The sequence below is a fragment of the Gadus macrocephalus genome, chromosome 20 (assembly GCF_031168955.1).
Source record: "Gadus macrocephalus chromosome 20, ASM3116895v1".
In the NCBI taxonomy this organism is placed as follows: domain Eukaryota; kingdom Metazoa; phylum Chordata; class Actinopteri; order Gadiformes; family Gadidae; genus Gadus; species Gadus macrocephalus.
The window spans coordinates 12,948,726-12,958,703 of record NC_082401.1 but is presented as its reverse complement, the minus strand read 5'-3'; the positions used below and the strand labels follow the sequence as shown (position 1 = coordinate 12,958,703).

The 9,978-nt window shown below is 48.4% G+C and overlaps 1 protein-coding gene and 1 long non-coding RNA gene across 3 annotated transcripts in view; both read left to right on the top strand.

The window, feature by feature from the left end:
• LOC132448930 (FERM, ARHGEF and pleckstrin domain-containing protein 1-like) overlaps positions 1-9,125 on the top strand; it is a 57,124-nt gene extending 47,999 nt beyond the window's left edge. Inside the window, exons 16-23 of the mRNA XM_060040485.1 lie at positions 280-426; positions 1,236-1,325; positions 1,966-2,048; positions 2,438-2,544; positions 3,779-3,942; positions 5,821-5,928; positions 6,831-6,982; positions 7,461-9,125. Of these exons, the coding sequence (XP_059896468.1) occupies positions 280-426; positions 1,236-1,325; positions 1,966-2,048; positions 2,438-2,544; positions 3,779-3,942; positions 5,821-5,928; positions 6,831-6,982; positions 7,461-7,545 (936 nt within the window). The 3' untranslated portion in view covers positions 7,546-9,125. The remainder of the gene's footprint in view (positions 1-279; positions 427-1,235; positions 1,326-1,965; positions 2,049-2,437; positions 2,545-3,778; positions 3,943-5,820; positions 5,929-6,830; positions 6,983-7,460) is intronic.
• On the top strand, positions 2,551-3,663 carry LOC132448516 (uncharacterized). Of its 2 annotated transcripts, none has more exons than XR_009523377.1 (2): positions 2,551-3,551; positions 3,617-3,663. It is a non-coding gene; the product is annotated as an uncharacterized LOC132448516 (long non-coding RNA). The 2 variants fall into 2 exon arrangements; XR_009523378.1 differs by having other exon boundaries at positions 3,585-3,663.
• Positions 9,126-9,978: the final 853 nt, after the last annotated feature.

The following is a 9,978-nucleotide window of genomic DNA, read 5'->3' as shown; positions in this document are numbered from 1 at the left end:
CCCAATTTCCCAAAGGCGGAGAAAACGTAGAGGGAGGGGCCCGTTGGTGCGGGGTTGTTTGGTTTCTAAATCTTGCCGTCTTGCGATGCCCTCTCTCTCTCTCTCTCTTATCTCTCTCTCTCTCTCTCTCTCTCTCTCTCTCTCTCTCTCTCTCTCTCTCTCTCTCTCTCTCTCTCTCTCTCTCTCTCTCTCTTATCTCTCTCTCTCTCTCTCTCGATCTCTCGATCTCTATCTCGATCTCTCGCTCGTTCAAACGCGACGGCTTCACGGCCCTCATGATGTGACCTGTGTGACATGTGTTGTGTGTCATGTGACCTGTGTTGTGTGTCATGTGACCTGTGTTGTGTGTTTCCCCAGGAGTTCATCCGGTTAGGTTGTCTCAGCAAGCTGTCGGGAAAAGGCCTCCAGCAGCGCATGTTTTTCTTGGTATGTTCCTCAGTATTGTGTGTTTTTCGGTATAAAGTAGTTGTTATGTTAAATTCTTATTTTCATGAAGTGTTATGACTTCATTGCATCCGTCTCCACCAGTCCCCAGAGTTGAGCCACTGACTCGTGGGGTAACAGAGTTGATCTTTGACGGCGGTCTGGCGGCCTGCTTGTATAAAACCTTCGGGCCGTAAACAACAGTCATCCCACACATAATATCCTTGGGATGCCTGGTTTAATCTTAATTGAATATCATTGAGTTATTAGAGCGGGGACATCCCCAGCGCTGTCCAGACACGACTTAAGACTTCTGACTGATGTCAGCCTGGCCAGTGGTGGGGGGGGGGGGGGGGGGGGGGTTGTACGTGACGAATGATGGTGGCTCTCAGCACTCTGTCCCCTCCTGTTAATGCTCCACTTGATCCCAGTTCATTAAGGCTGGCAGGAGCCCAGCGTCGGCTCCTCTGAGAGGCGCTGGAGTGTCTCTCTGGCCGTTCCCTCAGCAGGGTCAAATTACTCATGAACAGCAGGGATTTTTTGCCTTTTTTTTTAAGGACACTCAACTTGAATTACCGCATTTATTCACTTCCCCTCCTGTGCCCCTCTCTCCGTCTCTGTCTCTGTCTCTGTCTCTGTCTCTCTCGCTCTGTCTCTATCTATCGGTCTGTCTCTGTCTCTGTCTGGCTCAACCTCGCTCTGTTTCCTCTCTCTCTCTCTCTCTCTCTCTCTCTCTGTCTCTCTCTCGGTCTCTCTCTCTCTCCCCCCTCCCTCTCCCTCTCTTCTCCCTTCTCTCTCTCTCTCTCTCTCAGTTCAATGATGTCATTTTGTACACGAGTCGTGGGATGACGGCCACCAACCAGTTCAAAGTTCACGGCCAGCTGCCACTCCATGGCATGACGGTGAGACACACACACACACACACACACACACACACACACACACACACACACACACACACACACACACACACACACACACACACACACACACACGCGCGCGTGTTCTATCTGTCAATCATGCATCTGAGTGGACACACCCACCTGTAATGATGATGTCAGCAGTGGATTTTGAAGTGACTGCCCTCACCCCCGGTGGTTAACTGCTGCTCAAGCACGATGGTGAATGTATAAAAAAAAGAATACTCTCTCTTAATCTGCAATGTGGCGAAAGGAACTTTAGGCGGTATTCAAGAGCTAGAATTTGGGTGTCGTTTTTCTCAAATTACGTAACCGTCTGTTAGCTATGAGTGAGTGAAACGCTCTGTGAGAATATGAGTCGCGGTTGCGAGCATGCCTCGGAGACCACCTCACTGCGAGACTACTTAGATCGACCAATCAGGGCATCGCTACCCTGATTAGCCTCGGGAATCCTGCCTGTCAATCACGTCAAGTGTGTCATTGCAACACTTCTGGGGGAGGCAGGGAACAATTTATGTGCTCTTTTCTCCTATCTTTCCATCAACCTTCCCATTGTACCCACAGTGTTACACTATAAGTGCACCGCATTCTGACTCGTGCAAACCTCTGTGTGTTCCCCCAGATCAGGGAGAGCGAGGATGAGTGGGGCGTGCCCAACGCCTTCACTCTGATTGGTCAGCAGCAGTCGGTGGTGGTGGCAGCCAGGTAGCAGCATGATGTCGTCGTTCTGTTCATGATGAGGTCGCACATCTGGGCAGCGGAGCAACCAGGCGGAAAACCAGAGCTCCCACTCCTTACTTACCCTGCTCACTGGGAGGGCTCAACGATTCCCATTACTATACGATAACAACAATGTCTTAAGAAACGGAGGGGATTTTATTTTTCTTATTAAGTTAACGTTCACTCCCATTGCTGCTCGGAGCCAAGGGCGCACCCACTCGACGACGAGGTCACCACTGGGTGCTGCGTTGCATCCTGATGCTTTCACACAAGTGTGCGTTTGTGTGCACACTGTGTGCGTAAGCTGTGTGCGTGTGTGTTTTGAGATTGTGCGTGCGTGCGTGCGTGCCCTAACGTCCCCATCATCCCCCCAGCTCCCTGTCAGAGATGGAGAAGTGGATGGAAGACATTAAGATGGCGATCGACCTGGCAGCCGAGACCAGCAACGGCCCGGCCTCAGACATCCTCAGCGTCGACAACAGTAAGACTCTCAATACGTCAAGGTGACACTAACGGGGACGTCCAGAAACATCAGAAGAATAGTACACCAATTGTCTGACATTTATGATTGTATACGTAAAGATTTTATCTTTGCTGAATTTATACAGTGTATGTATATATATATATGTATATATCTTTATATATATATATACGTATTTTCATGTTGGTCGGGTGGATTGAGCTGAACAGCCAATCCCACAGACTGTGAGTGAAACCAGAACGACTTCTGAAGGGTAGAGTCTGCTCGCTGCGTATTGCTCTCGCCGTGTTTATTTTCACCGATAAAGAACAACGTCATCGTTTCCATCCCGTTCTGATCTTTGTCCGGAGTAATGGCAGCGTTGACGTTGTTGTTCTTAGTGAGAACAAACAGTTCAGGAGCGTTCTACAGCGTGCGGTCTCTGAACACATCGTAGCTCACTTTTCCGTCAGCCTGCGTTGTGTTTCTACAGCAGCCAGTCAGACACCGTGTGGATCTGAAACCTTCACAGACACCTTCTCTAAGAGCGTCTGTGTCCAGAGACACCATGTGATGGCTTAACAGCTCTCGCTGTTAACAAATTATGCGCCAATAGCTCCCCGCCTCCAGCCCCTTGATGGTCAAAACAAATATGAGGCGAAAGAAAGTGGAATGCCCCGTTCTCCCCAGATTGGAGCTAGTCTGATCAGGCTAGATATTTCGATATATTTATTCATTTAAACTCTAATTTGTGAGTAAGTGATATCCACGACTTGATCGGAAGCTAAACGGTAAATGGTAGTAAACGATAAACATTAAAACTTGGACTTCTCCTGTCTCGGCACCCATGTCTTTTAACACATAAGTCACTTAGCCCCCAAGTCACTTAGCCCCCAAGTCACTTAGCCCCCAAGTCACTTAGCCCCCAAGTCACTTAGCAGCCAAGTCACTTAGCAGCCAAGTCACTTAGCAGCCAAGTCACTTAGCACCCAAAGTCACTTAGCACCCAAAGTCACTTAGCACCCAAAGTCACTTAGCAGCCAAGTCACTTAGCACCCAAGTCACTTAGCACCCGAGTCACTTAGCCCCCAAGTCACTTATCCCCCAAGTCACTTAGCACCCAAGTCACTTAGCAGCCAAGTCACTTTTCCCCCAAGTCTCTTAACACTCAAGTTACTTTGCACCCACACGGCGTGGGGTCATAGCTCAGCTCTTCCCCTGGTTGTAACGGCTCAACCTTACCTGACTTTCCCAGAATTCCCAGAGGACTCGTCGGCGGAGGCGGAGTCTGAGGACGACTTGGCGGCGCCCCGCGGCCCCCCGGAGAAGCCGCCCCCCCACCGTGCTAACACCACGGTGCACGTGTGCTGGCATCGCAACACCAGCGTGTCCATGCTGGACTTTAGCCTAGCTGTGGAGGTACCACCACAGAACCACCTAACTGCCCGCCTCCTGCCTCCTGCCTCCTTCCTTCTTTCCTTCCTTTCTTCCTTCCTTCCTTCCTTTCTCCCTCGCTGCCGCCTCCTGCCTCCTGCCTCCTCTCTCGTCCGTATCTGAGTGTCCGTGTCTGACGTGTTGTGTGTCCTTGTTTATAATCCACGGTGGTGATCTTGTCTGTGGGAACAGTGCCCTCTAGTGGTGAATGTTGTCATTGTCTAATCTTATCATTATGCGCATGAAGTTCAGAACTGATCATCAAAAAAAAAAATAGAATATATATATCCAGAATTGAGTATATGGTTGCATATAAATCTGCTTCCATAATCAACTCGTCAATATGACTCGATAAATGATCAGGTCTGAGATGACATCATGATTTCTGTGCGGGTGCTGTTCCCATCGCTCCCCCCAGTGGCTCCCAGTACCCAGCGTGTGACCAGTTACCGGCAGCACCAGTCCCCGCCCTCCACTGGTCTGTTGGGCAGCTTCCATCTATCTGAGTCGCTTTGATGAGCAGAGCGACAGAGACCAGTATGGACGATGCTCCAGACATCCTTCCTCCCCACTAACCGATGTTCTCCCCACTGGTCCTGATGACCCCCCCCCCCCTCTGGGACCCTAACCTCCGGTCCACAGCCCGGAGCCCAGGCCGGCGCCGCGGCGCGCGTTAGCACCCCGGGGTGCTACAGCACCCTGGGGTGCCCGCATGGCCGTGTTGAACCTACTCAGTCTCTGTGTTCTTCTCTCTCCTCCCTTCCTCCTTCTCTTCTTCTGTCGCTCTGCCCCTCTCCCTGTCCGTCTGTCTGTGTGTGTCTGTTTCCCTGTCTGTGTGTGTGTGTCTGTTTCCCTGTCTGTCTGTGTGTGTGTGTGTGTGTGTGTCTGTTTCCCTGTCTGTGTGTGTGTGTGTCTGTTTCCCTGTCTGTCTGTCTGTGTGTGTGTGTGTGTGTGTGTGTCTGTTTCCCTGTCTGTGTGTTTCCCTGTATGCGTTTCCCTGTGTGTGTATATATATGTGTTTTTGTTTCCCTGTGTGTGTGTGTGTGTGTGTGTGTGTGTGTGTGTGATTCCCTGTGTGTTTTTCTGTGTGTATATATATGTGTGCGTCTGTTTCCCTGTGTGTGTGTGTTTATTTCCCTGTGTGTGTTTCCCTGTGTGTGTGTGTGTGTGTGTGTGTGTGTGTTTCCCTGTGTGTCTTTGTGTGTGTTTGTTTCCCTGTATGTGTTTTTCTGTGTGTATATATATGTGTGTGTTTGTTTCTCTTTGTGTGTGTGTGTGTGTGTGTGTGTCTCCCTGTGTGGCCCCCTCACCCGCCCCCCCTCCCCCTGGTAGGGGACCCCAGTCCGTACAGTGAGGGTGGGGTCCCCCCGGTGGGGCCCTCGGGCCCCGTGCCCGTGTCTTTGATCTGCTGGTACCGCGCTCAGAGCCTCTCCTTTAGGGAATCCTGCCGGAGCCTGGAGGTAAAGCCGCAGCGATGGCCCCGCCCACTCTATAGATAAGAGCTCTGCAGGCATTGGTCCACTGTGTAGAAGACGGCATTTGATTGGCTCCTGGGCTGTAAAACAGTTTAGTTCAAATTGCGTTCATAGAACGACTCCATTGGTTTAAACAGTAAAAGCAATGATGGTGTCAAGATGATATGTGTTTACTTTATATTAAGGTTATAGCCGTTCATCATGAATCTGTCTATACCCATGGGTATCTGAGCTGTAAACAGCTCACCATTTTGGAAACACAACATTTAACATATGCATGAGAGACTTAGCATTGAGCCTTAGAACTTTACAATGTAGGGGTTAGTGTTTGGATGAATGCTTTCAAACATACACCGTGTAATCTGACGTGCCCCGGTGTCTTCTGCAGAACCAGCTGTCAGGGAACCTCCTGAGGAAGTTCAAGAACAGCAACGGCTGGCAGAAGCTGTGGGTGGTCTTCACCAACTTCAGCCTCTTCTTCTACAAGACCCACCAGGTGATGACCCTCTAAACTCTGGACCCCCTCTCTCTGTCCGGACCCCCGTCCCCGGTCCAAAGGACGGACGCGTTCTCACACACAGCGCTCTCTAACCTTGATGCACTCAGAGACGATAGCAGTTGATGTCTCAGCCCCGGTTCAGACACGCAGTCACGCATTTACCCTCCTAAACACCATACAGCCCATCAAAAGTGATCCTTCAATCACACTATATATAAATTCTCACACCAGCTGCAGCCACGCAAGGCGAGACGGTGGAGCTCTTCTCTGTGTGAGACGGTGGAGCTCTTCTCTGTGTGAGATCGTTGAGCTCTTCTCTGTGTGAGACCGTTGAGCTCTTCTCTGTGTGAGACCGTTGAGCTCTTCTCTGTGTGAGATCGTTGAGCTCTTCTCTGTGTGAGACGGTGGAGCTCTTCTCTCTGAGACCGTTGAGCTCTTCTCTCTGAGACCGTTGAGCTCTTCTCTGTGTGAGACCGTTGAGCTCTTCTCTGTGTGAGACCGTTGAGCTCTTCTCTGTGTGAGACCGTTGAGCTCTTCTCTGTGTGAGATCGTTGAGCTCTTCTCTGTGTGAGACGGTGGAGCTCTTCTCTGTGTGAGGTCGTTGAGCCCTTCTCTGTCTAAGACCGATGAGCTCTTCTCTGTCTGAGGTCGTTGAGCCCTTCTCTGTGTGAGACCGTTGAGCTCTTCTCTGTCTGAGACCGATGAGCTCTTCTCTGTCTGAGGTCGTTGAGCCCTTCTCTGTCTGAGACCGATGAGCTCTTCTCTGTCTGAGGTCGTTGAGCCCTTCTCTGTCTGAGGTCGTTGAGCCCTTCTCTGTCTGAGACCGTTGAGCTCTTCTCGGTGTGAGGCCGGTGTGATCCCCGGGCCGTACTGACGGTGGAACTCTCTCCCTCTCCCAGGACGACTACCCCCTGGCCAGCCTGCCCCTGTTGGGATACTCCGTCACGGTGCCCAGCGAGGCGGAGAACATCCACAAGGACTACGTCTTCAAGCTGCACTTCAAGTCCCACGTGTACTACTTCCGCTCCGAGAGCGAGTACACCTTCGAAAGGTGCGTCCGCTCGCCCCGTCAAGGGCCGTCCTGTTAGGGTTGGGTTCTCTGCTGCGCTCAACAGGGTCCCGATGGGTTCTGTATGGTTCTATTGGGCTATGGGAGTTCACTTTGGTTCTGTTGGGTTATTTGGGGTTCAGTTGGATTCAATTGGGTTCCATAGGGTTCTATTCAGTTATTTACGGTTATTTGGGGTTCCGTTGGGTTCTATTCAGTTATTTACGGTTATTTTGGGTTCTGTTGGGTTCTATTCAGTTATTTCGGGTTATTTGGGGTTCCTTTGGGTTTTATTCAGTTATTTGGGGTTCCGTTGGGTTCTGTTCAGTTATTTTGGGCTCTGGGTTCCATCGGCTTCTCTTGGGTTCTGTCAGATTGAGTTTGGTTTCATAGGGTTCTCTTGGGTTCTGCAGTATCGGTTGTGACCTCTTGGGTTCTGGTGGTCGTGCCCAGAGACTAACGCCCCGACTGTTGTTCGCAGGTGGATGGAGGTGATCCGCAGCGCCACCGTTCCTTCCAGCAGAACCCGGATCCAGAACCGGAAGAACGAGACCATTCCTCACTGAGCCAACCCACTACCCCCAAACCACCTCTCTCTCTGTCTTTCTGTCTCTCTCTCTCTCTGTCTTTCTGTCTCTCTCTCTCTCTGTCTTTCTGTCTCTCTCTCTCGCTCTCGCTCTGTCTCTCTCTCTCTCTCTCTCTCTCTCTCTCTCACTCTGTCTCTCTCTCTCTGTCTCTCCTTCTCTCTGTCTCTCTGTCTCTCTCTCTCTCTTTCTCTCTCTGTCTTTCTGTCTCTTTCTTTCTCTCTCTCTCTCTCTCTCTCTCTGTCTCTCCTTCTCTCTCTCTGTCTCGCTCTGTCTCTCTCTCTCTGTCTCTCCTTCTCTCTGTCTCTCTCTCTCTCTCTAGCTCTGTCTCTGTTTCTGACCCTCTCTCTGTCTCACTCTCACTCTCACTCTCACTCTCTCACTCAAACCACTCCTCAAAGCCAGGGTTTTTATCTGGTGGTTGAAGTTCTACATTTGAGTTCAGATGTTTTTTTCTCCCCAGACATTCCCTCAGTGTCCCCCGCCCGGCTTTGAGTTCCTACTCGTACCGGGACCTTTGTACAGCAGCCGTGTCCCGGGACATACGTGGTGCTTTTCGATGCTTTAATGGTGACACGTCCGCTGGTTTAGACGGCATCAGAGGCTGTGTTTCTTTGCCGTTTTTACTCAACTCTGAAACCTCTTTTTTAGGACCTCATTTTATACCGTTTTTCTAAATGGTCTGAACCACTACCAATCTTTCTGGTTTTTACTTTATTTCTTTTCTTTTCATCGAGTTGTTTTGACAAGACGTATACGTGGATACAGATATTTCCAAAAAAAATAACGACATCTATATATATATATATATATAGATATAGGTCCAAAATGGTACTACGATCACGACACTGTCATCAGGATTTTGTGTACTTTTTTCATCTCTTGAAAACAGGTGCTTTGGTGAATCCCAGAGCTCTAGTGCCAAACACTTTCAAATTCTATTTTGCTACGAAAAGGTGCATCTTGTGTGAGTTGATGTCAGACGTGAGCCCTCGTTTCAGTGGTGCACGATTGCATTGTGTTCTTGTGAGAAAACAAAATGGTGACGTCAATCGCAAACAAATCACCATCACAAAATTGAAAACTATTTAGATGTATTTTTTAAATCTACGATGCGTAGCAATGCAGTCAGGGTAGCTAACATCTACACTTATTCCATTTCAAGTAAATCCTTCTTTTTTTTTACCATATTTCCTGATCTTTGTTGTATGCATACTTTTTATTCTATGGATTTTTTTATGAAGTATTGAGAGGTAATCTAACGTTGACTGTATGGTGGATATGAGATACTGATTATTTGTGTATGAAGGAAAATTGAAATGGAAAGCTTTTAATGATGGTGTAAAATAAAAAGAAAAGGTTTAAACTTTCAGTTCCAAACACCGTTGTGTTGAATGGCTGGTGTGAAGAGATTGTTTTATGGAACTGAACTTGACAGAAATATGCATAAAACAGGGTTACTGCGGCGTAGCATTTTAGATGGTTAACGTCAGTTCTTTGGAATTGTTTTTCATACAACAGAGAGCTCTTTGGAAATGAAAGCAATAAACACCTCATTTGAACTCGGTTTGTGTCGACTGTTTGTGGTCAACAAATAGGTACACAACATGTTACATTATTCAAATAGTTTTCACTAAACAAATTTAATCCAATTTAGTGTTGGCCGCTAACACAAAAGGATCCAAAACACAGCCTCAGGCTACAACCCAAAATACAAGGCATCCATTTTAAGATAACTTGACAACATTTAGTAATAGAATAAAGATAATAAACTGGTTGCAACCGTTCATCAATAAACATCAAATTTGAATCACTGCAGTAGGCTAGATGAAAATGACTGTCGTTTCTTATCCGGCTTGTGAATGTCCTCGCTCTATTTCACTAAATTCATGCATTAATTTGACCCCATGACTATTGTGTGCCGAGTTTATTTCATCACAGCTTGGCAGACACGGTTAAATTACGCATTTCTCTTCATCTGCCTGTTGGTCTTTTTCTACATAAATCCAATTATTCTCAGCAATTATTAAGGATTTTCTTCTAACAATTGTTTGTGGGATGTAGAATTTCGGCGCATTCCTCCAGGTGGCGTCACTGCTCCAGGTGTGAGAACGGCCAGGCTCTGATGGCTTCAGCCCGGGCGTGTGAACGCAGGGCCTCCCCGTAATGACCCACGGCGGTTCCTCTGAACCAGTCACCTGAGACGAAATCAAACGCACACTTCTGCCAGAAATCCGATATGATCGATTGTAAACGTAAAGTTTGGCTTGATAATCTCCTAAATTATAAAATTACTGCACATTTAATCATGATATCCATGGTGTTTCATAGTTACATTGTCCTAAAGATTGCATTATTTGGTGGCACGTGCACATTAGTCTCCACAGCCGAACCACAGGCCTCATAGATTAAATA